This window comes from Microtus oregoni, unplaced genomic scaffold (assembly GCF_018167655.1).
Source record: "Microtus oregoni isolate MIOR12 unplaced genomic scaffold, Mior012 000226F_ref0000253, whole genome shotgun sequence".
In the NCBI taxonomy this organism is placed as follows: Eukaryota; Metazoa; Chordata; class Mammalia; order Rodentia; family Cricetidae; genus Microtus; species Microtus oregoni.
In genome coordinates, this window is record NW_024544893.1 from 99376 (window position 1) to 125654 (window position 26279).

General features: G+C 50.7%; 1 protein-coding gene across 1 annotated transcript in view; it reads right to left on the reverse strand.

Moving 5' to 3' along the window:
- Positions 1-26279, reverse strand: part of Ccdc33 (coiled-coil domain containing 33) — a 98350-nt gene that overhangs the window by 23385 nt on the left and 48686 nt on the right. Inside the window, 3 exon segments of the mRNA XM_041647752.1 lie at positions 7053-7211; positions 20390-20523; positions 21095-21224. Of these exon segments, the coding sequence (XP_041503686.1) occupies positions 7053-7211; positions 20390-20523; positions 21095-21224 (423 nt within the window).

Here is a 26279-nt window from a genome sequence, read left to right on the forward strand (position 1 = left end):
GAGGGCCCTCCTTTCTCCCAGCTTTTCCAGGCTGATTCACTTTTCTGGGCCCCTGCAGGCTCTCCCTAATCAGACTACAGAGATGTCTCCAGGCCACCCCCAGTGTCTTTAGGTTCAAGAGAGGGTATACATGACAGTTCTGTGTATGTCCTGAACAGCCATCCCTGGGCTTAGGAGTGAACCATGAAGCCATTTGGTATTTGGCCTTCTGGAAGTGTGTGACTTCACCCACTGCTTGATATAATCACTGTAGGGCAGGGGTTGCTGGGCCCTTGGGTATCTTGATGTCAGTTTAGTGGTGCGGGTGTGGCTTTCATCTTAAGTCAAAGTCTCTGTCTCTCTGGTTAGTTGGGTCAAGGCCCTCCAGTGGGCAGTAGCTTTGAAAGCTGGATATAGCACCGGTTTCCACCCAGCTCTAGGAATGGAGGTTGGGAGGGAGTGGGAACAGGGGAGGGGAGCTGGCCAGCAGGGGGCCTTGCTCAGCCTCCTTGCTCCCAGCATACACCCACCAAGAGACAATAAATCGACAAACACTTAATCTCTCTGCAAATTGAAACGTAGCCGTAAATATCTGGTGCATCCCAGTAGCTGAGTTATGAGTCTCGTTTATTAATCTCTTTAGTCTCAGGTGATGGATGGAGAATGGGAATGGCCCGCCTGAGATGCAATGGGGGCGGGGGAGATGAGGAACTGTAAGCAGGGGTCTGGGGACAGGCTTTCTGGAGATAGGGTTATAGCGGAAGGCCTGGAGATTCATGTCAGTGTTTTTCATCCTAAATGCTTCTATAGCCTGGACACTGGGGCTGTTTCTGTTGCCCTCCTGTCCACACTCCTGTTCATCTTCCCCTCAGCCTCAAGAGGGAGCAAGGAGACAATATTCCTTCTCTTTAACAATGAAGAAGCAGGATCAGAGAGGTGGAAGGCTTTCTCTAACCTCACACAGCTCTGGAGGTAGACTTGAGACAACCTGTTAGAGCTGTGGGCGTCAGGTGGAGCTGAGTCTGCAGGAGAGACAACAGACCCTCCTGCAGGATGACAGCTTTGCTCCTCCCTTTCCAGCTTCTCTTTCCTCCCTTTCCCTTCCTCGCTGCCTCTCCCACTTCTCCCCCACCTCCCACTCTCTGTGCCTGCCTCTCCCTCCTTCTCTTCCCTCTCTCCTCCCTCTTTCTCTTTTCCCCTCTTTCCCCTCCATCTCTCTGGTGTGTGTGTGTGTGTGTGTGTGTGTGTGTGTGTGTGTGCCTGCCTGCAGTGTGAACCTGAGGAGGAAGCAAAGGGAGGCACAGGAAAGAGAAGGAGCTGCTGAGGGCTCAGACAGCTGGGGACTTTTGCATTTATTTTTAGAACCCCTTCCTCTTGGCGCAGCACACAAGGCTCCCTGGTTAGGAGGAGCAGAAGCACAGGGCCCTGAGACGACCTCCAGCCTGGAGGAGCAGGGCCCTGAGATGACCTCCAGCTTGGAGGAGCGGGGCCTGGAGGGGCCTTTGTAAGTGCATGGTGGACACGCACCTAGAGGTCAGAGGCAGAGCACTGGGTGCTGTATGAGTAGAGTAGCAAGGAGCAGAATGGCCAGACAATTAGAGGCAGAGAAATTGGGGACAGCAGAGACTGAGGTGTAAGGGGATGGAGCAGCAGCTACATGGAGAAGAAGGCTGGTAGCTTGGCCACTGTGATCTGAAGAGAACCCAGTCAGGTGTCTATTCTGATACTGAGGTTAGCCTGGGTGGCTCATGCTCATGGTTGCCTGGGTTTCTGTACCTCTCCTCTGTTCTTTGTCTCTATGGTTTTATAGGATCTGGGTCCCCAGGCAGGGGTGGTGGTAGTAACAATGGAAGATGTCGTCTCAGGGCCTGAGGATGTTCCTCTTGACCTCTATGATACCTCTGTGGTACCCACCCAGCCCACGGTACCCTGGGTTGAGACTCTCTCTCACTGGAGGTTTTTCTACTTCTGGTTATCTGTGTGAAAAGAGTCTAGGAGAACACTGCCCCCCCCCCCCCCCGTGACTACTACTACCGGTGGCCACAGAGGTCACCTGCCATCAGGTGGTGCTGAAGGAGCCAAAGTCAGCTTTGAGCATCCACTCACCTGGGTGGGGTCTGGGGAAGGAGGAAGCTCCAACTACACTGCCCAGTCTTGAGGAACTAGGGCACATCTTCTCCAATGTCTCCTGCTGACAAAGGCAGGAACTGGGGCCCAGAGAGGAGGGTTGAGCTCAAGGTTACTTCAAGGAGCAATGGGAGTGAGTGCAGAGCCCAGCATGGAGCTAGGCCAGGCAACATTGTGTCCTGTGGCCATGGGGTATTGAAGGAGGCAGAAGATATGAGGGACTCAGAATGAGGCAGGCTTGGAGAAGGGAAGTTCCCGTGGCGTGGAGATGGCCAGGCAACATTTGCCCAGACTAAATAGGGAGATTGGCTGCCCTTTGCCCATGCAAAGGAGGAACAAAGGCTTCAGTTCACAGGGAGCTTTGCCGCATGACCAACCTCCCTTCTCAAGGCCTTACCCATCTCCTTTGCCCAAGGAGGCAGCTCTTCCATGTTACAGACAGTAAATCAGGACACAGGGACATGAAGTGACAAAAATGGGCAGGCACAGCAGAGACTCCTCCGCACCAGCCTAGGAAGGTGGCCTTGGCCTGGGGAGTCTGACCTCCTGGACTGAGCTGCATTCAGTCAGCTGTGTGCCTCAGGTGAAGTCCCCAGGCCTCTCTCTCCATATGCACATGGGCCCCTCTCAGGGGGAGTCACCCTGCCACCCCTAAGAGCAGTTTAAACAGGACAAGGACAGCCAGTGACTTAAAGAGACCTCTGGGTCAAGGACGGAGCCTTGTAGGACTCATAGACTCAGGAAAGGAAAAGAAAAGCTTGGACTGGGGGTGGGGTAGGGACTAGGGGATGGGAGGAGGGAAGGGAAAGGCTTTCAAAGAGAGGATGAGAGAAATGAGTTATTCCAGCATGGGGAGCTTAGAAAAGTCCACTGAATCTTTTAACAACCCTGTCAATTATTCATTTTCTAGGATGCGGGGGCCCTCTGGTTGGCCTCAGAGCTGCTGTGAGCAGGGCAGAGGGAGGGAGGGAAATGGAAAGAAAGAGAGGGGGAGGGAAAGAGAGGGCTGATATCAGAAAGAAATGGCAATATACAAAGACAATGGCATGTGTGTGCATATGGGCATGGATGTGTGTGTATGTGTGTGTGTTTGTGTATGTGTGTGTGTACATGTGGGGGGAGGGGAGAAAGAGAGTGAGTAAGTGAACAACGGTGGAGTGGAGGGCAGCAGAACAAACCCTGCTTGAGCCTCTGGGTGGAAAAGACACGGAATACCTTGTCTAAAGCCTGGTCCTCCTCCTTCAGGAAGCCTTCCTAGGTCCTCTCTCCTTTTCTCCCCACCCTGCCTTTAGGAAGGTCCTTTGTCTGGATCATATCTCCCTGCTTGTCCATCCTCACATGTTCATTCTTGTCTTCTCTGTGTGGTTGACAGTCTGTGGCTATTTTTATCTCAAGGGGATTTCCAGTTCTCAGGCCTCCATCCCCTCTCTTGCCCCCACGGCCTCACTGGGTGTAGGACTGGGCACTCATTAGGTTGGGTCATCCTAGGTTTCTGATGATTTGGAGATGTCTCATGGGTCTCTGTGATCGGCCGCTCTGAAGACTGAACAGAACTCCTCAGTTTACCCCCTGTGGTGGTGGCATCAGGAGACACCAGCTAGCTTCAGTGAGGTGGCTCAGATGTCAGGGATAAGGACAAGATACTGGCAAAATGGGTCTTGGAATAACTGTCCCTTTCAGAATGGCTCGGGAGCTGAACATTTCCAAAGAAATGTATGTTCCGGGCTGCTCATAAGGGACGCAATTGCTTCCCTTAGCTCTGCCGTGGGTCTGTCTTACCCCTGATCTCCGTGGTCCCACCCAGCACTGAGCTTTTTACTGCCCTGAAAAAACATGGTCCCTGGAATGACTGCATTAGAGCCAGATGTCTGGGGATGGGAAGAAATGGCTGGGCTTGGTAGGAGTCCTGACTGGGGTCTATGTGCTGTGAGGGGCAGGGAGCATTGCACAAAAGGCCACAGACCAGATCCCTTCTACCTGTTCCTCTGTCCCCAAGGAACCCCTTTCCAGAGAATATTCAGTCCTCAGTGCTCACAAGTAGACTCAGGAGGGAGCCAGAGAGAAGATGGATTTGAGGCTCTGGGGACTGCACAGCGACACTAGACAGAGAATGAGGCGCCATGGAAGTCAGGTGATGCAGAGAGGCTCAGCCAAGGCCACAGAAGAGAGCAGAGGGGGCCGCTCATTCATCCTTGGGTCACCTCGCAAAAACTGCTGTGTCATAAGGCTCCCTGCCTCACCTACAGGCTCTGCGGATGACACTGCCTGATACAAGTCCCGAGTCACATACCTCATGACTGTCACTGCTGCTCAGGTTCCTCCGGGCTCCTCAGGTATCTGCTGCTATAGATCTGTGCCTTGAAGCACAGGTGCTGTGCCTGTGCTCTGTCCCACAATCATTCCTCCCTGCCCTATGGTGCTGGATGACATCATCTTACATCAGGGTCTATTGCTATGCAGAAACAGTCCTGGGCCCCATGGCTGTCTTCTCTGGCTTGTCACTCTGCCTCTTGGTTACATGAGTTCATCCATTGCTATGTAATTTTCTTTGGTTGCCATGGAACAGTGACCCATGGCTGCACAGCTGCTTGTGATTGGCATGGAACTGTAGCCCGTTGCTACCCAACCACATTCTGTTACTTGCAACTGGGTTCTCTTGGCCATGGGGAAGGTGTATAGCTGGGCCCTGCCCTCATCTTTCTGAGCTCTGGCCTGTAGGTTTGTAGGAGAGCAGCTGGGATAACACGATGGCAAGGGGGCTGGGGAGAGAGCAGGGGCGGGGAGAGAGTCCTTGTGCTGTGTTAGAGGGCTAAATCAGGCACAGGAAGACAAAAGCTGAAACCAAGAGTCCTGAAGGAGGATTCAAGGTTAACATGGGTCTGGAGTAGACTGGATGGGCAGGAAAGAGGGCCAGGGCCATGAGCTTTTACAGGGCATGGAAGGTGGGTAGCTAACCACAAGCTTCTGCAGCCACCCGGAATTCTCTGGATGCTATATAGCATGGGTGATAAGGTCAGGAGCCTTGGGCAGGTATCACATTACTTCTGGACCAGGTCATAACCACCACTGGTAAAATGAAAACAGGTTACCAATGGTGGTTATTCTTGGTCAGAAAGAATTTGTCCTAATGGCTGACCTTAACTTCTCAGGCTGCAGTCTAATTCTTCTCTTTTGGCTGAATCCTTAAGAAAAAGTCAAGAGGACCTGGCCTGTCCATCCATGTTATACCATCCTTCCTGACATTTAAAGTCAGGTCCTCAAATGTCCACCCATCAGAACCATCCTATCCTGAAAGGCTCTTCCCAAGTCATTTTCTCCTCCTTCTCTCCCATCCATTATCTCCCTCCATCAATTTCATAGGTGCAATGAGCCCCTCTTTCAACCCCTTTTTATGTCTCTCATCACACACAAGGGCACAGCATTAAGTTATGTGTGTTTCTCATTGCGCATGAACCAGGTTCTCAGACTTGCTGCCCGCAGCTCAGGCCTTACCAGAGAGTCCCTGCCATTCCCAGCTGTGGGATGGAGCTTGGCACTGCTCACTGCTTGCTCACACTACGTCCCGGATGTTCGGGCAGGGTCTACTCTCAGAGGTAGTGTGACTCAGGGTGAACTCTGCCCTCTGGGTAAGGCTGAGGCTTGGTTGGCTCATGGCAAGGCAGTGGGGTGAGGGCAGAATCTCACTGAAATTCTCTGGTGGTCACCAGGGAGGACCACCTTCCTTCTCCCTCCTTCCCATCTGCCCTTTCCTGGAGTGGCCCTTTCACTTTTTCTCACTGCCCTGGCTTTTGAAAACCAACCTTCTTCCCTATACCACTTTGGATGAGGTTGTGCGAGTTGACAAGAACTGGCTTACCCGTGCTGTCCCGAATCTCCCAGGCCAAGACCTGTACCTTTATTTTCAATGCAACTGATGGCTGGACTGGAGGTGGCTCCTGAGCCCTGCTTCTCCACAGGGCGAAGGTAGCATGTGTGTACTAGAAATGTCTCTGAGAGCTGTTGCTTGTATAGGAAGGCTCTGCTCTTGGGGAGGGTGCTCTATGTGGAGACCTTCTCTTGGGTACACTCAGTAGGCAGCTGCCTTTCCTACTGTCTGATGGGACATGTTTCAGAAAGGTGCCAAGTGCCAAGGGTAGATGAAGAGACTGTCAGTAGAGAAGGGCAAGTCCTCAGGAGGAGACCTGAGGATTAGATGGGTGGCTTTGCCTAAGTCCTTTCCTTGGGTACTTTGGGGTAGCATTTGCTCGTGGAATCCACTGTGGAGGGCCATAGAAAGCCACACATGGAATCTCTCATGGTCATTGACGGGGGTGGTGATATCTCCACTGGGGACTTCAGCGGGATTATCTTTTGAGCTTTTGAGTGTTGTGTTCTCTCTCTCTCTCTCTTTCTCTCTCTCTCTCTTAGTTTTCAATACAGGGTTTCTCTGTAGCTTTGGAACCTGTCCTGAAACTAGCTCTTGTAGAACAGTCTGGCCTCAAACTCAGAGATCCGCCTGCCTCTGCCTCCCGAGTGCTGGGATTAAAGGGGTTCACCATCACCACCCAGCTTGAGTGTGTACTCTTTTATTGTTTGTACAAAGAGGTTGAGACTCAAAAGTGACCCATCCTGAGGCCAGGTCCCAAGATCAAGACACAGACTGCATCTGAACATAGTATACTGCCTCCTTTATAAGGTACAGTTAGTCTCTTGGGGGGCTTCCCATGGCCCGAGGGACATACCCTGAGTTGAACATGACTGAGCAGTAAGAGCCCACCTAAAAGGTGAGGAAACCACAGAAGGAGTCTCCTCTTCCTCTTCCTCCCACTGGCTAATGTTTGGGGAGGTGTGCAAAGGGGTGGACCACTTGCCGCCTGGGGAGTGATCTCAAGGGGTGGCTCTTGAGCCTCCTTTCCCATTGCACTATCACGGCACAAGTTCTCCATGTCCTAGGGAGAGGTACTCACCATCTCGTGCAAAGTCTGAGGCTCCTCTCCTTCCTGAGAGGAGTCTGAGGAGCTCTTGGACCAGGACTCACGGATGGCACCCAGATTCTCATCTAGGATCTTCAGGTTCAGGGTGGGCAGACCCTTGCTGTTGTTTAGTGTCAAGAAGTTTTCTGGCCTCTAAGAAAAAGATGGAGAGAGACTTTGAGCCGGCCCTTCCATGGTGCCTGCTACACTCCAAGCTGTTCAGACCCTGCACACCCATCCTCTGGATACTCCCCGCCACCTGCTCCTTGATTCCTGGGTCCCAGCTGCAGTGTCCTGCAGCTCCTCCACAAGCCAAGTGATTCCCTGCCTCAGGACCTTTGCATCCGATATTTTTCTCTACCCAGGGATCCTTATACAACTGCCCCCTTACCATCTTTTGAGTCCTGCCCTTGTATCATCTTTTTGGAGAAGCGCTGCCCCTTGACACAGAGACCACACCCCAACTCCAAAGTAATCTCATCATTCATAGCACACCATTTCACAGTGTTCACAGTAATTACTCTATGGGTTTGCTTATGGACTCTCTCTGCCTTCTTCCAGTATGTACACCAACACTGCAGTTCATGTAAGCAAGGGCACCGGTCTCCCCAGCGTCCTGTTTACTGCAGGGGCTCCATGAGTACGCCACCCATGGCCACTGTGCCAATATGGTGATAACTTCTAAAATGCCCCGCTCTTTTCACCCCGTTTCCAGCTCACCTCTCTCATCACTCAGCTCCATCACCCCCTTAGAGAGCCTCTCTGTGCACCTTGGTGAACCCTTCTTCATGGCTGTCTCTCATCTCCCTCCTCCTCCCTCGGGAAGAAGCCCTCTGTCTCTGTCCTTTCTTGATCAAAGGTTTTCTGAGTTCTTCCAGCCCAGCATTGGCTACCTGCACTTCACATGGCTCTGTGGCTCTAGGCTAGTTTGCTATTTTTGTTTTCCCTAGCAAAACTTTATGTTCCCTGGGCTTAGGGGCATGTGTCAGCGGGTCTTTTTGTGGGGGTCATCATTTTAAAACTTGTTTGGGGGCTGGTGAGATGGCTGCACAGGTAAAGGTGCTTGCTGCCAAGCTTGACGATGTGAGTTTGATCCCTGGGGCCCAGGCAGTGGAAGGAGAGAGCCGTCTCCTGCGTGTTGCCCCTTGACCTCCACGCAGGCACCGTAGTACGTGTTGGCATGTACACGCAGAGACACAAAATAGAATCGAAAACTTATTTGAAACCCACTGTTAGTTCTCCCATCTGCCTTTTGTTTAAAGCAGCACACGGTCTCAGGGTATGCAGAGGCCTCAAATGTGATGCAATCTCACCCCGCGTTAACTGTTGGAATCCTCACTCTGTCTCAATGCAGACGTATTTATTCACTGGGTGGTGTTTTACTAGACGCAAACGGAGCCCTGGGCACAAACAGGAGGAACGTGCATGGGGCGCCGGGTGCCTCAGTGTCTGTCTTTAAACAACCCGAGCAAGGAGGGTGTGGGTGTACCTCACTAAGTGGACACTGCCTGAAAACTGACACACCTGGACTACATAAATTGAGATGAAGATGCTGTACTCGAACACTGAGGTGTTTGCAATGACTTCTTTATGTGCCATACAATTTGGGGTTCAGAAATGCATTATAACACGGGCTTTTATATGCTTATGTCAGCAGGGTTAGGGGTCGCCCACACATACAAGGAATCACTTGGGACATTCTATGCTCCAATTCCTTCTCTTTGAAGGGGTATAAGGTAGGCATTTCCTAAGAGAAACATCTGTAAATGTTCTTGGCATGGAAGAGGGATGCATTTGGTGACCTGAGGCTGACTTCAGCCTGCCATTTATATCTGTGAACACCAGCCCAGCTTCCTGCCTCATCTTCTCCCATTTGAAGAGGGGCAGGATTCACTTAGTTGTTTCCCATATGACATGGAGTCTTCTATGCCCTGGAAGTGCACAGGGCAGCATCCGACTCACACAGTTTGGGGTTTTCTAAGTGAGACTTTGGATAAGGAAAAGCACCACATCTGTCTCCTATTCAGAAATTTTGAACACTTGGGGATGGGAAGCACTACCTGCTCTTTCGGAGGATCTGGGTTCTAGTTCCAGTTCCCAGCACCCATGATCTGTTACCCTTGTCAAGCTTCTGTGGACACTAGGCATGCATGTGGTATATAGGAATATTGCAGGCAAAGTACTCAGACACATAAACATTTTTAAAATGCTGAACATCAGACTGACTACAGAGGGAGAACTATGTATTGCTTACTGGGTAAAATGATGGGTGGGTGGTAGAAAAATAGGAACAACCAGCCTAGCCAGGGCAAAAACCACTTCCCCAGTGACCAGGTGGGTCCAAGCTCGGGTGAGATGCTGATTCAGGACCTGTAATGACATTTCTCCTCATTTCCAGGCAGAAAGCCAATCTCAATGCCCTGGATTTCATAGACTGCCATCTAATGCAGTTAGAGGAGGAAGTAGGAGTAATGAAATCAAAAGGGGTCTCCAGAGGTGGCCCAGTCATTACAGAAAGCAGGGACAATTGCCAAGGGAGTCCCCTCCCCCACTGCCTGTCTCCCTGCTGTCCATCCTGTATGGTCCCACCACCAGCTAGGCCAACTCAGTGATGTGGAACTGATGTTTTTGGGTCAGTTACATACGCACTAGATATTTTTAGGTAGATTCTGATACTATGTATAAATTCCTTTAATTTCATTAGAAAGATAGATTAAAAAAATGAGACTTTCAGTCCAAAACAGTGAATTCATCCCACCAGTCTCTACTAGGCAGGGGAGTAACCTGAGGGGGAGGGAGGGAAAGCAGGCTGAGTAGGAGGGGGCAGGAGAGAGTAAAGCCTTGCAGATGAATTGCCTATTCAGGCCTTGCTTAGCTCTGCTAACCCCATTCTCTTCTGTATGCTCACCTCACAAGCTTGTTTATTTGCTTTTCTATTTGGCAGGCCTGCTGGGGCAGCATGGGGCTGACAAGTGGCCCCTCAGTCTGTAGCTCCGTGGTGGTAGCAGATCCTGCTTCATTAGGACTGTAATTGGAGACTGACTTTGAAAGCTCAAAGAGATGCGTGGCCATGCACCAGCTCAGACTCAGCGCCTGGCCCAGCCCCTGTGCTGTGCCAACTGCCTCACACCGTGTGGGAAACATGGTGGGGAGAAGATGTCCAGCAGGCACTCTAACCAGCAGAGTGGGGTCTGTCGAGACAGCCTGGGCCAATGGCATTCCAAGCTGTTCGCATTGTAGGTCACCTGTCTCCCCGCCCTACCCTCAATACTTCTGCCGCCCTCCTCCGTACTCAGTCCCCTACATCCCTGGTCATGCAAAATGCAACAGCTCCTGCTTGCCCTGGCAATTACAAAGCAACAGGGCTGCAGCTGCTGTCCCTGGTGCTGAAAGTGCCCGCCTTCCGGCCAGCCCGCCTCTCGCCCCGCCTTGAGCTTTCTTTGTGGGGAACACAGTCTCTTAATTCAATTAGCTGGCCCTGAACCCTCCCCAGGGAGCCTGGAGCGGAAACTGACAAATTCTGTTTAACAAAGACATTTGTCCCCCGCCCCGCCAGGCTGAGGGCTCTGCTCTCCTGTAACCCGCTCATTAGGTATCTAACAAAGTGCGTCCCAAGAAATCTGCTTCCAATCGCTAGTAATTCAGGAGGCCTGATACAATTTTCTCCCTGATAAGGGTGGCTCGCCCGCTGGCAAGCACCATAATGAGCCCTGTGCAGTGGCTCCCCGATCAGTCATTGCTTTGTCATTTCCTGTGGGCAGCAGTTGTAGGTTCTTATCTCTCCTGCTGTAGGCGAGGCTCAGACAGCAAGCCCTTCAAGAGGGCTTGCCTCCCGTGCATATGGGCCAGCCTCATTTACGGCATCCTGAGGGCTGGCTGCTGCAGCTGTGACAGGTTTGAGCATCTGAGTTGCTCTCCCAGCCCAGATGGACCCATGGTATATCTCTCAGGAAATGGTGTCAACCCCTGCCCCTCCCCAAAGCAGGGGTTAGGATGGGGGCGGTAAAGATTTTTATTTTTTTAATTCTGTTGGGGTGTTAGGATTAAATACAGCCCCGCCTGTGGCTTAGTGGATGGACTGTGGGCTCATTCACTCTTTATTCATGGAAAAATGAAATCATTTTTCCCTACCTCCATCAGCCCCTGTTCACATCTGAACAGAACCATGCACTACTGCTGCTCAAAGATTTTCTCTAGTTGCCCATCATCTTTCGGCAAAGTCTAAACCTTGTGTCCTGGCACCCACCCAGTCCTTCCACAATCTGGGTCCCACTTAGAAGTCCAAGGTCACTGCTTACTACAGCATCGTATGTCCCACAAGCCTCCTTGTTATTACATATGCTGGTCTCTGATACACCACCGCTTTCCCAACTTCCAAGCCAATGTCTGAAGTATAAATTAAGCCATGCCTCTGGGTGACACTTCCTCTGGGCTTATATTCTCAGTGTAGCACCTCATGCTGGATGCACAGGTGGTGATAATCTGTTGGAGTGCTTTCTTGTTGGGTGCAGGTCAGGGCCCAAATAAGCAGGACCCCAGTGAAATTATAGATGCATGATCTTGTCTGGGACAGGGATCCATCTGGCTTGGCTGGAGGACTAGGCTAGAGTGAGTGGCCTGGTCTTGAGTTGGGGAGAATCCCTAGGCCAGCTCTCACTTCCTTAGAAGTTTTTCTAGAAGCATCTATTCTATTTCTTTCTCTCATGTCTTCGATCAACAAATTATGCATTGAGCTTGTAAAAAAAAGCAGCAAAAGGATGTTTTAAACCTCAGCCTGCCCAGCATCCTGACTTGGGACACTATTTCTTGAGAGGCATCTCAGGCTCATGTTCTCAAGGCAACAATGGTCCACAGGCTTGTGATAAATTAGAGATGAGCCTGAATTACTTGCACCAGAAGCAGCCTGGATCTTGGTCCCAGACCCAGAAGCAGGCCTTCATGTATCCATTTCTTCCATAGCCCCAGCTCTAGTCAGGGAAATTCTACAAATTTAACTCTGGAGAGAAAGAGAGATAATCACCTTTTTAAAATTTTTCCTTCTCAGGAAATTTTCTGTGAGAGCTGAGAGATGACTCAGGAGGTAAAGGTCTTTGCCATCAAGTCTGACAACCTGGGCTAGAACTGACTCCTGCAAGTTGTCCTCTGACCTCCATATGCATGCTATAAAGCACAAGTGTGTGTGCACGCACGCGCGCGCGCACACACACACACACACACACACACACGGTGGAAATTGCTGTGAAAACAAAGGTGGAGCTGGTGATGTTTATCTTCAGCACTTGACAGGCTTTCTGATGTCTGTATGAATAGAAATCTGGTGGGGCAGCTGTCATCAGGGGCAGGTGCTGAGTGATGCATTAGTGGGGTTCTGATATTTCCCTAGCCCGATGCCCTGCCCCCATCTCTGAACTCAGTATGCTTGTCAGCAGCTCTGGTACACAGTGCTGAGAGCCCCCTCCTGTTCTGGGCCTCAGCACGGACGGGCCCCAGCTCTCTCCTCAGCACCTGTATGTAGGGTTCCAATTTTCTTTACAGGTGAGGAAACGAAAGCTCCGAGGAGAGCCAGGTCTGAAGATGTGCCCTGTGCGTCACAGGTTGAGCATCTTGACTATAATTATGGGTGACCTGGACCCTGAGGTAGCACACGGGGTGGGGGGACTCTCAGTATGTTATAAAATCAGCGTCTAGAGTGGCCTTAAGTCTAGAAAATGGGCTGAGATGAAGGTGAGATACTATAAGCATATTGTAGCTTGTCTGACTTTGAAAGAGTGGAAGTACCAGGTGAGGGTGGGCTGTCCTACTCAGGTGCCATAGACTGGACTCCCTACTTCAGTGACCCTCGCTGCCTTGGAAGGATTCAAATGATCAGACTCTGGCTGCATGAAAGGGGAACATGCATTGAGAAAAGGAGTGATGGGCTTGTGCTACCTAGTCCTGCCTATGGCGTTCCACTGTCTTGGAGGACATTTTAAGAGAGGAATGGTCAAGAGTAGATAAACAGGAGTATGGGAATCAGAAGTGAAATGTGTGACCAGTCCATAAAGAGGGAGGGTTGGCTCAGGCTGGGGAGGTTGTGGTAGAAGCATACTATAACCCCAGCCCTCAGAAAGCTGAAGCAGTAGGATAAATTTGAGGCCAGCCTGGGATACACACCGAGACACTGTTTCAAAAATAGTAAAGCGACAACCAAATTTGCAGGTGCTGGGAGGCCTGACATGAACATGAGCTCCCTGGAGATGGGCTGGGGAGGGAAAAGACAGGCCAGTGGGAGGGAACACAGGGGAAGGAGGCGGCTTACGAGGAGCTACAGAGGCTAGAGAAGGCTCCTGTCAGGAAGTGAGGGAGCTCTTGTCACGAGAAGCAAGCCAGAAGAGTCTATAGCACTGTGTGTGTGTGTGTGTGTGTGTGTGTGTGTGTGTGTGTTGGAAGAAGTAGTAGACTCCTTCCTCTCTGAGGTAGGGACTGTATCGGAAGAGTGACATGGGAGAGCATATTGTCCTCAGAGCATGCAGCACCCATGAAGGCAACTCCAGAGAAGGGAGAAGGTGGGAAGCTTGGAAGGTGACAATCCCTGCCCCATGCCTTGTACCTTGGCCCTTGGGAATCTGAGACCTTTTTTTTTAACCACCCCTACCTGTCCGTTGTCTCTTCACCTTGGATAGGAAGCCCCTCTGGATTGGACCTGAGCCAATGAGGGAAGGGTACTGTGAGAGAGAGGGATGGGGCAGAGCTTTTTGTATCCTGCCATCTGGCCTGAAGGAGTGAGGACAAGAGCATAGGGGACCTCAGGGAAGGCAGCCAGGGATACTGTGAAATGTTGGAAGGGGAAGTGTCCCTCTTCTGGGCCCATCCTCCTGCTATGGTGTAGTTTTCAGAGCTGGACTCTTTGAGGGTGGGAATAGGATCTTCCCAAGGACAGGCTAACAGAGAGAGCATGTCACTCTGGATATTGGCTGTCCAGGCAAATGAGTTTGTTGGGGGAAATGGAGGCAGTTTTGGGTCAAGATTTCTCTAAGGACCAACTCAAAGCAATCACATGGTGTTTTCGAAGAATTCATCCAAAACCTGTCTGATTGTATTTGTCCTCTGCCCTGTCTCTCTAGGCACCTGGCTGACTTTGCCCTTGGCTGGTAGCCAGAGAGGACTTTGTAATGAAGGCACCAGGGTGGTCCCTTTTCATGGCCTCAAGTGTTGCTCTACCACACTTCCAGGGAGAGAGAAAGGGAGTAGCAGGTCAAAGGGACTGTGTCTGCCACCTGTCTCTAAGAGCAGGGCCTTAAATGCACCTCCTTGTAAGAGATTCCCCGCATCCAAGGGGCTCCAAGTCTTCCCCGTGTCCTTTAATGTTGCAGGCTAAGGAGGGATGGCCACACACAAGAAGCCTGATCTCTGCCTGCCTGATGTCCCTCAACCCTGGTCAGCCACTGAATCTTGAATCCTAACCCTGAGAGAGGGAACTGTCCCTAAGACCAAAGTGCTCATGTGGCCCCCGTTCTGTCTCACTTAAAAGGAGGTGTGTTTCCGGGCAGAGGCAAGAACGGGCCCACTCAACACCTACTGTGTGCAAGTCAGGTTCAGGTGAGGGGGAATCTACTCATCTCAGGCTGCACTTCAAAGAGGCTGGCTGCAAGCTGGAGGGCTCCCAGGATGTGGTGGAATTATTAAAAGAAGGCAGGCTGCCTTGCTTGGAGAAGCAAATCCTCTTGTGGGGGTGAGGAACAACACATCCACCTCTTCAAAGAGAAAAAGTTGAGATCAAAGCGGGAAAGCAGGAGGCCAAAGGTTGATTCCTGCCTGTCTGTGGAGTGGCCCTGGGCTCATGAATTCTTAGTGCCTACATCCTCCAAAGTCCACTTTGGAGGACCGGGCGCATGCATTGTACTTCACACTCATTGTACTTCACACACCTGCATGTTTTGTTCAGGCGGTCTCCTACATATGCAACTCCAGCTTCTGACAGATCCCCAGAGGCAGCAAACACCCACAGAGATGCAATACATCAGGGTAACCACAACACCCCCCCCCCCCCCGCCACTGACAATCCCCTCTGAAGCATAATATTCCAACCCAGAGCTAATGCTTGCCAATCACTGAGCTGGCAGGCTGTGGTCGCTGATCAATCTGCCAGCATGCCTGCTGACTGATGGTGCCATCCATGCGGAAGGCTTGCTGGGTGTGCTGCAGCCATGGAGGGCCAAGCTGGGAACATGGTGCAAAGGAGAGGCCCAGGAGAGGCAGGGGATCTCAGTCTGAGTCTCTCAGTCAGTTGCTGTGTCATGCCGGGCTGTTGCTAAGGGGAGTGAGCTTGCTGTCATGGCAAAGTAAGGGGAGAGGATAGGATAACCACCTATAGTGGTGGTTGTAGCTGACGATGTTCCTGTCCAGATTTGTTGAGAGAGACCTCTGCTGCCTCCTTTTGGACATCCTACCACACTCCTGTCCCTGATCTCTGAGAATGGCTGGCACAGAAACCATGGGTATGGCAGACTGAGCTTGGCAAGTGACCAAGGAGCTAGAACAACCTGTGCTGAACCTTCAGCCCTCAGGCTTGGAGCCCTTCCTCTCTACTCCCATCCTGGTCACATGCAAGGAGTTACCCAAGGATAGACTTGTCAGTTGTGCTGGTCAGGTGTCCCAAGACACCTGCCACCTCAAGCTGCTCTGTGCAGCTAGAATGCACACAGAACTCTGGTGCCTTGTCCCTGGTAGTGACTCCTTGGTGCTTTTAGACTGTGCTGGGAGGAATTACTGGGTGGTCCTTGTTCTGAGTCTGCCATCACTGGCCCATAGACTGCACATGGAGGAGCATAGCATGGACCACAAAGCTCAAGTCTGCTCCAAGATGGAACATCAAGATGGAAGGATCCTGGTCTCTCACAGTAGCTAAGCTCCAACTTTACTCAGATTGGGATGCCAAACAGCTTTTCCAGGGACTCTGGATTTTATCATCTCAAGGATCATTAGGCTGTATATTGCTAACCAGTATCTACTCATGAACCTATGTATTCATTCTAGTCTCCATCCTTTGATGTCTATAAAGAGAAAGATTTCTTGGTCTTGTTTATTGTACTCTCTCTTGACCCCAGTACACAAGGGTTGATGCGTACTGATAGCAGGTGTGTGAGAATAATGACACTTTATCGTGAAGGTGATGGGGATCCAGGGAGAGGGCCCCTGTAGATCTACCTGAAGTACCACCTGACCCGTTCACCAATTCTCAACACTCTTCATTTGACCCTTAGTGGGAAGATGACAAAAGAATTAGTGTCTATACTGGGTGAGGGTCATGTCCAAAACTAGTTGAGAATTAATATACCTTGAGGAACACGGGTTTTGTAACCCCAGGACATGCCCCCACTTCAACCCACAAGGTCACATGGTGAAATTTTTGAGCTGCCCACTGCCTGGCATGTAGGAAGTTCTCCTTAGATCTGTATAGCAAGACAGATGTCATATACTCCTTATGTCTGTACAGCACAGAGATGGCTGTCGTTGCAGCAAGGGCCTGATGACGAGTCCACTCACACCAGCACCGCCACAGCCACTTCCCTAACTTGGTCTTCAGCATGGTAGAGTCAAATGAGTCACTTACTGGTTAGCTCTCAGCTGGCATCTCCATGGAACAGCTGAGCTACAGAGAGACTGTGTGTGGACACAGGAGTGAAATGTCCGTCATTTTACCTCTGGTGGACATATGCATTGAATGCAGGCACCATTGAAGAGGTGTGTGCCCATGCAAATCTGTGCACATGTGACTGTCCCTGTGTAAACACTCATGCATGGCTGCATGAACATGTAGACATGTGCAGAACGTCTGTGAACAAATTCGTGATGGTTGGGTCTGCATTTCTGCCAGTACTATTTTTTTTTCTGGTACACACCTAATCTTGGTCTCTTTTTTTTCCCTTTCTTCTTAGAAATCCATTACTAAAAGGTTTCTCCCCCACCTCTAGGGGAAGGGGGCTAAGGAAAGGGAAAGCTAAAATCACAAGGCCCAGATCAAAACACTCAGCAGCTAAATGAATTCGGCAGCGTTTTCCCGCATGACTTGGAGGGATAATTTAGTGAGGCCGCCAGCTGGAAGGAAAGGGATTAATTCTGCACTTAGCACAGTTCCAGTGAATAATTCATCACTGGAGACCTTTGTGCCCAGCCTCTGGGCAACAGGGGACAAGTCCTACCCACCTGCCTGTTGCCTGCCTGTCCCCATCATCCTCCCAGCCAGGGCTACCTAGCTCTTTTTTCTTCTCTGGCTGCAGAGTGCATGTGTCCTGGGGCAAGACAGGAGGCAGAGGGAGATGGCGAGAAACTGGTAGTGGCTATTGACAGACAGATCCTAGACCCTGAGAAGGCTTGGGATTCTCTAAGATGTATTTTTCCTTTCCCCGCTTCTCCTTTCTTAGGATTGAAACATTTTTAATTGAAATTTTTAGTTATTATACATGGCACACATGTTATTATTAGTGATTATGCTTGAGCATGTGTGTGTGTGTGTGTGTGTGTGTGTGTGTGTACATACACATAAATGTCAGAGCGCAACTTTGTGTACTCAGCTCTCTCCTTCTAATATACATGAGTTCTAGGAATCCAGTTCAAGCCGTCAGACTTGAGCCATCTCAGCAGTCCTGAGTCTTTTGCTTTGGGCGACTTCTCTGTGGGTTTTCTGACTCTTGCCTTTGGTTTAGTGGTAAGGACAGGTGTGGATGCCATGAGCAGGGATTAGAGGGCTCTGGAGAGGATGATGGTGACCACACTGGGGCTTTTGTGCCGTCATCTTCCCAGCCTCCTCATGCCACATAGCATGGAATTCCCACATTCTTCATGGGTAAGGACAGAAGGCTCTGAACTACCCCACAGCTGTCGGATTTTTCCTGTCCCGAGAAACTAGCAAGAGTAGATTAGCCCTTAATCAGCTCGTGAACATTTCCTGGCTTTGTGGTCAGGTTGCCCACACCCTAGTACCAGAGGGGAAAGTGGAGAGGTTACAGAGGGTGACTTTCACTAGTGGGTCCACTAGAGCCATGGCCTGTGTCTGAGCCGGAGTCAGCCACTAAGTGGCTAGAGGAGGCGTGGCCTCCCCCAGGCAGGGCTTGCCCTAGTAACCTTCCACATGGATCAACTCTGTTATGGCTGGCAGTACCCCAAAATGGGTCACCAAGCCCCCACACCTTAATGTTGAGATAGCCAAATAGCCATCGCTTTCATGATTCTGTTGGGCTGTCTGACATAGCGGCCCCTAAGACAAGATGATGATCCCATTTTTTTTTTTTTTTTTTTTTAAAGCACAGTCTCTTCTCTGGCTGCTGACAGAAGAGAAAGTCAGAATTTCAAAGTGTGCTGGGGACTGGCTGTGCCTGCTGGCATCGCAGTACAGGGACCCTGGTAAGAAGGCATGTAGGCGGTCTCCAGAAGCTGAGAGCAGCCTGGCTAGCAGCCAGCAAGGAATCAGGGCCACCAGTCTTACACTGCAAGGAACTAGATTCTGCCTGCACCCCTAAAAGAACCCCTGTCATCCCCACGGAACTTTGACTCCCAGTTAAGCTGGAGAGGGTTAGGTTAGGTTGGGGCAGAGTGTGCAGCCCTTTGTTCGTGGCTTTTCCTCATTGGAGCACTCTGCCTGGTTTCCTGGGGCCTCAAACTTCCTCAGAACTCCCTAGCTAAACCTGCAGGTTCTTTCTTCTTCCTGACCACAGCCCTGAGGGTCAGTCCCTGTGAAGGACATCGTCACTCACTTTATGGTTCTGGGGGCCATGTCTGACCTTTCTCCCTTACCTCAGAGGAAAGAAGTTGGAAGCAGAGATTCACCGTGGGGGCCTCTCCGTTGATGGTTTTCAGGTGGGTGTTCTGGGGAGGAGAAGGGGTAGTGAGTCTACATGGCCAACACAGGCAAGGCCTCTGCCCCACCTCTTGTTCTGGCTTCCCCGGGAAGAGTGTGGGAGGGAGGGATGCCTGAGCTGGCCTTCTGCCTCTGTTCCAGCACCGCCTCCACACGGCCCTTCTCACTCCATTCGACACCTGACTGGCACCTCCACACTCATCTTCTGGCAGAGCAGAAGTTCCTGCTTGCTGTCATGTCAGAAGTATTTAGGGAAATGTATTTAGGCACAGAAATAGACAATGGTGCTGGGTATGGCGGCTCTTGCCTGTAGTCCCAGCACTTGGTGAGTGGAGGCAAGGGGATTAAGAGCTCAAAGTTAACATTGGCTGCATAGCAAGGTTTGACCCAGTCTGGGATACCTGAGACCCTGTTTATATATATACAGTAATGATAAAATTATTTTTTCCAATGGGGATTGAACTTTTTCCTCTTGCAAGCTTGCATACTAGGCAAGTGTTCTTTCACTAAAGCTACATTCCAAGCCTTTAAATTTTTTTTCACCTTTTATTTTGAGATAAGGTTCCCCACACTGGTCTCAAAATCATTCTGTAGCCCATACAAACCTCAAAGTTTCCATCCTCCTGCCCAGCTTCTGGAGTAGCCAGAATTTATAAGCTCCGCCAGGCTAGACATTATTGGAATCTATTCTAAGTGCTTTATGTATTTCCTGGCTAAATCCCATAACAACCCTGTGAGCAAGCGCAGTTCTGTGTGTGTGTGCATATGCTATGCGTGTGCATATGTGTGTGCATGAGTGTGTACATGTATGTGTATGTATGTGTATATATGTGTACGTGTGTGCATGTGTACGCGTGTGTGTTATAGGCAAGGAAACTGAGGCACGAATAGTATTTTCCTCACAGAAAGGAATACGGTCACCTGTAAAGCTGGCAAGAGGTGAAGCCGGAATCTGAGCTCCATCAGTCTACCCCCCAGAGCCTGAGTGTAGCCCTCTGTGTATTGTGTTGGATGTGTGAATAGAGATGAGAAATGAGGCCTAGAGAGGTCGTCATCTGTCCCAGGTCCTACAGGAAGATGGGGTAAGGAAAGCCTTGGGCCCAGCTCTGGGAAAGCCTGAGCTCTTGCTCTTACCCCCTGAGGCCCCAGGTTTGCTTTTTCAGGGGCTCACCCTGGCTTGTCTCTCAAGCTCCACAGGTAAGACCAGTCTTCCGTGTTCCTCACACCAGCAGGTGGGCACTCTGATAAGTGTGAGGCTGTTAAGAAGTCACATTCAACTGGGTGCCTTCAATCCCAGGACTCAAGAGACAGAGGTGGGCAGATCTGAGTTTGAGGCCAGCCTGACCTACAGAGCAAGTTCCAGGATAGCCAGGGCTACACAGAGAAAGCCTGTCTTGATTCCCTTCCTCTCAAAAGACACCATTATTCCCTTCTGTAGGTGTGGCCATGGAGTGGGTGGTATCATGTGGAGGACCAACCAATGGTAGGGACTTACAGTGATGGGGAGCCGTTCCACACACAGCCCTTTCAAGCCTTTTCCTGTCAACATCTTGTGGTACAGACGAGGCTTTAGTGGTAGCACGGAGACACCCAGGGGCTGTTTGAGGCTCCACGGTTCACTGCTTTTCACTGTGGGAGGAAGGACCAACTGAAGCTCCTGTCAACAACTTCCTGTTCCTGTTGCCCAGATTCCTAGGTGGGTTTTTAGACAGGCTCCATCCTTGGCATTGGACATGCAACTCTCTAGGTTCCCACTGCCCCTGGTTCCCTGCCTCCCATTTTCCCTTATACACACACACTCGGCCAGATTCAGAGATTTATCAGTTCAGAGCGACTCTAAGCAGATAGGTATTCTTCTGACTCATCCTGTCTCCATCCTCTAGTGTGTGTGTGTGTGTGTGTGTGTGTGTGTGTGTGTGTGTATTCCTCTGCCATTCTCCAGTACACCCTCTTCTCACTGATGGATGCTACGGTGTCCAGGAAGGGATAGGCCCACAATTCCTGGCCTGTGCTCCGTAGCTGCCCTATGGATGTGGATTTAAACTAGACCTTCTTCTAGTCTTTGCCTGTACTGGGGGTTCCTGGCTCCTGGAGATCCTTAGGCAGTCCTTACAAGAAAGAGGCAGAGGCAGGCTGTCCAAATGTCCCTTAATAAGATTCTCCTGATGGATTTTGCCCTGATGGGACACTGGGCACTTACTTGAAGCAGAAGGGTAATACTCCAGCACCAGTGCTGTGTCCTCTGAGAAATTGGTGGCTCCATCTCGGCCTTGGAAGAGGAAGGACTGGTTCCATATGGGCTGCTCTGGGGGTCCCCCGGGCCTGGACAGCTGGAAGAATGAGAGAGCAGCCGTGGGGTCATCCTTTCTTCTAGGTTTGGAGCACATGTATCCGTTTGTTCCAGTTATAAAAAGGCAAAAAAAAATGGTAAATAAAAGGAAGGGGGAACTCCTATATTCTTACATTAAGACAACCACTCAAACTGGGCAGTGGTGGCGCATGTCTTTAATCCCAGCACTTGGGAGGCAGAGGCAGGCAGATCTCTTGAGTTCGAGGCCAGCCTGGTCTACAGGGCAACACAGAGAAACCCTGTTATCAGAAAAAAGAGATGGTCACTCAATACCACCGTGTTCCCACTTTGTCTGCGCACATTTTTTTTTTTGTCTAATTACCACTCTGCACTTTTCCGTTCATACTCAAAACAGAAGCACACCCAGAGTCTCAAGAAACTCCCGTTACCCATGACTTTAGTAACTTCAAGATATCCTATGTTTGGTGGCACAGACCTATAATCCCAGCACTTGAGAGGTAGAGGCAGGAGGATCGGGAGTTCAAGGACAACTTGGGCTATATAAAGAGTTGGAGGATACCTTAGCTAGGTAGCAAATTTGAGGCCAGCCTGGGTTACATATGACCCTCTTAAAAATCAAAACAGAGTCCATCTTCCCCAGAAGATGCGTTATCATGTCCAATTGCCCTGATTTTTCCTTCTTTTAAAGTTTTTAATGTGTGTGTGTGTGTGTGTGTGTGTGTGCACCACAACACATATGCAGAGGTCAAAGAAAAACTTGCTTGAAGTAACTTTCTTCTTCCACCATGTGGTAGATTTTGGATAATCAAACTCAAATTGTCAGGCATGGAAGCAAACACCTTAGTGCTCTGAGCCATTTCGCTCTCCCATTTTCTGGTATTTTTTTCCTCCGACGACACTGTACTGGGTGTTCCTTGCTCCACACCTCTGTACCCCAGACTGTTTTCCCAGTGCAAATACCTAAAGTACTGCTCAGTGAAAACATTTTCAAGCTCTAATGTGCTTGCTAGATGTGTGTAGTGTTCCCCAGTGCTGTACCAACATCCACAGGCCCTGTCTATTCCACACAAGTTACCCCAGACCTGCCCAGAAGGCCACACAGGTCCTCAGACTCCAAAATGTGGGAGGCACACATGGGCATGGCTTGGAAGAGGAAATGTGGCAGCGCTGACTAATACCCAATGAGGGAGACTCTGGGTGGTCCCCAAACCTCAGAGGAAGCAGGGCCAGAAGAGGCCCTGAAGGGGGATGTGACATGGTGAAAGAAGAGGGGAGGGGCTTCCAGTGGGAGAGTGACACAAGCCACAAAGTGTGGAGGAGGCATACAGCTTAGGACACGCAAAGAACCCTGGAAGGGAGTGGGGGGACTCATGGAAAATCCCAGAACCCACATAAATGGTGGAAAAATAGCTGCATGATCTCAGCATGGGCTGCCTTGCCACTGCCCTGCCCGGGGCCGCCAGCCACAGTGGCAGGGGTCCTATGTTTTGTTCCCCTGGGGGGATTAGCAATCTCAGGAAAAGGTCAGCAAAAACACTCCAGGGGTTACTGATGTTAGACAGAGGAATGTCAGTGCAAGCCTACTCCTCCTGACTGGGCGGGGTTCTCACATCTGTTACACTAGTAGGCTTGCTCTGGTCCTCAGGAGTCTTGCCCAAGGCTTGTCTGAATCTTTCTCTGTCCCCTAGGAGATGGTCTGTGGTCAGCACAGGAACAGATGAGCACTAGGATGGTGGCTGGAGTCATGGACACATCCCTAAGATGTCACGGTGGAAGCTCAGGGAGGGTCAGTAGTCGAGGCCCCAGAAGCCAGACCTGAGTTCTGTGAAGCTTGGTATTGGTCTCTTAGGATTGATCCCCATGCTATGACCCTCCCACATCCTGGGTATCAGAGGGGGGTGTCCACATTGCCTGGGCCAGCTGCCAGGCCCCATGGCCCCCAGGGAGGAGGGACTGTGACTTGGTTTCTTGCTGCCTCATTTGTTGCCCCTATCCTGGGAAAGGGTTATTTAATGGATGCTAGCTGTCTGCTGTGGGACTTATTAACAGATCTAAATGGAGTCTACATGGCAAGAGGTGGTAAGTGGCTGCTGCCCAATGAGGGACACCATTTCCCTGAAAGGGTCCCAGGGTAAATCCCTAGGAGAAAGCCCTTCATACCTGGAATATCAGAGGGCGGATAATACATATTTTCTCTTTCTCCTCTTTCTCCTCTCTCTCTCTCTCTCTCTCTCTCTCTCTCTCTCTCTCTCACACACACACACACACACACACACACTCGTGTGTGGGACTCACAGTTAAATAAAAATCTGTTATCAGCCCTGTGAAGAGGCAAGTGCTAGTGGCTGATCTGAATGCTGTGCAGGGGTGAGGGCGTGGGGTGGGGATAGGGTAGACATGGCCTGAAGATGCTAATGGGAAAGGCTATGGTGGGCTTTGGAATTAAGGAATATCATTAACCCTCAGCTGTGATCTTCAGAAAAGCCATTAACCCTCTGCCACTGAGGCAGACCTGCCTTCCCTGGGGACAGAGCCTTCATTCCAGGGGCCCTTGGCCCTTCCTTCTCCTCCTATTTCCCCTGGACTCACCCTGGCTCTCACCCTCATCCACTGCTGTCTGCTCTGCCCAGGAACAGCAGAGGCATGCTGTGAGGAAGAGCTGATGGTGGCTGGTGCTGCCTGGGGCTCCCGGCAAGCTAGGACCCTTGGCTCTGGGCCCACGGCACACGCCTTTAGTCCCAGCACTTGGGAGGCAGAGGCAGGCGGATCTCTGTGAGTTCAAGACCAGCCTGGTCTACAAGAGCTAGTTCCAGGACAGCCTCCAAAACCAGAGAAACCCTGTCTAGAAAAAGTAAAACAAACAAACAAACAAACAAACAAAAAACCTTATTGTTTGTATCACAGCAGGTCCCTTTCCCTCTCTGGGACTTAGTTGTTTTTTTTTTTGTTTGTTTGTTTGTTTGTTTGGTTTTGGTTTTGTTTTGGTCAAATAAATGCCTCTTGCTTCACACTTTGAAAGCTGTTTGCAAGGCTGAAGGAGACAATGGATGTTTTTCTAATAGGTGGAAGTTCAGTTTGACTTAACTTAGCAAATAATGCCTGGGACACCATGACGACACTCATAGGGTGTTGCATTGACTGTGGGAGAGCTAGAGGCAGACTCTGACTCTTCCTAGAGCTTATCTTCCAAGAGTATAGAGTATATCTACGATGTTAATAAATACCCACCCATTCCTGCCACCGTGCAGTGGCCTGATCAAGTTCTTGTGGTAGCAGTTAGGATACCTGAAGAGAAAGCCACACTGCTTAAGAATATGGGGCAGGGAAGAGCTGAGAGTTGAGGTCAAGGTTGAAGGTGAGAGAGGACTAAGACAGAGAACAGTGGATGAGTCTTCCCCGAGGCTGGGTGAGAATTGGAGTGATGAGCTCCCGTATCTGGACAAACAGTATACAGGTAACTGGGGCTTGGTTCTGTGTGAGAGAGGGCTGAAGGGGCCCAGGGAAGCCTGTGGTTCAGGCAGGGCATCCCTTACCTGTTTCTGGAAAGGGAAGGCTGCAACAATGGTCCAGGCAAGAACAGCAGCCAGTACTAGAGTGAACCCAGGGTGATGGGAAAGACTCTAAGAGCTTGGGAAGACTGAGAGACTGGGGCAGGGTGAGATGACGGGCACAGATGGGTCTTCTCCTTCATTTGTTTCACTCTTGGGAGCTCAGCCCCCATGTTGCAGGTTGTGAGAGCTACAGGAGCAAGCAGATGGGTCCAGCTCACAAGTCTATGTCCAATCGGATATGTCTGATCTATCGCTTGATTCACCAGAGCTCAGGTTTTGCCATCCTCACCAGGCTGGGGAAGGAGCAGAACAGATTGGGGATGACCTGGTATGTTCTGTGGAACAGACTGGGGGTGACCTGGTATGTTCTGTGGAACAGACTGGGGGTGACCTGGTACGTTCTGTTCTTGCCTCACAGTCAGAAGCTAGAGCCCTTTTATCCGGGTGGCTCCTTTCTTCACAGCTGCTGACTTAGGCTATCAGCAAGTCAGAACCACACCCTCCTTAGGAAATGGCTCAAGGAAGTGCTTATGATCCGACTCTGGCCAACGAGACCAGAAGGAAGGTTGGTTGGGAACTTAGTAGGAGGAGTTAGTTACTAGTTTCTCATAAAAACCTAGCTCTTTACTAGCCTTTGATCATCTCTGGGCCAGAAACCTGGGACACTTGCTGCCAGGAGCAGTTAGTCGCTGAAATGATCACTGCTAGGTGTCAGAGATCACGTCCTGAAGGGCTACCACAGGGTGGCATCTGATGCCGAGACTATGATGTATGGCGGTAGAGAGGTCCATCTGAGTTGGGGTTTCCGTGGGGCTCATCACAGGCATCAGGTGCAATGATAAGGCTGGCCTCAGGGGGAGTTCTATCATAAAGACTGTGAAACTCTGAAGGAGACAGAAGGGACTCCTGGCCTGGGTTAGCTCTTTTAGTCTAACTGCCTAGTCAGCTAGGAGTCAATAGGTCTGGAGGAACCATACGGTTTGTTGAAGGTCACACACTAGCAAGCTACAGAGTTGGGCTCCAACCTAGGTCTGCTGGGTCTCGCAACCACTCCCCAGGGGTTGTGGGAAACGCACAGCACTCCAAGATGTCAAAGACCAGACTTGGAAATTACCTGGTTCAGTCCCCACTCCGTCAACTGTAAAGACCATGAAGCTCAGAAGGGACAGGTAGGGGACTGTGTACTCTCTAGGCTCAGAATTCATGACAGGATCCCTCTTACTTCCCAGCCTGTCTCTCTCATTTTCCCTGTTGACCCCTGGGCCTCTCTGCACAGGCTACATGTAGCTTTAGACCTTATCCAGCGGCCACCATACTGGGTAACCTTAAACAAGTGTCTTGTTGCTGGGCTCTGGCCTTGAGTCCCACACATGGGAAAAGCACTGGAGAGCTCTCTCGGGAGGAGTGCCTCGCCCTTTTATGTGTAGTAGGCAGTGGAGACAGCCAGTGGTCAGGCCTGGAGAGGCTCACTCATTAAAGCAGGCAGTATCTCCTGCCCCTTGGGACAGCTGCCGATTGGTTCA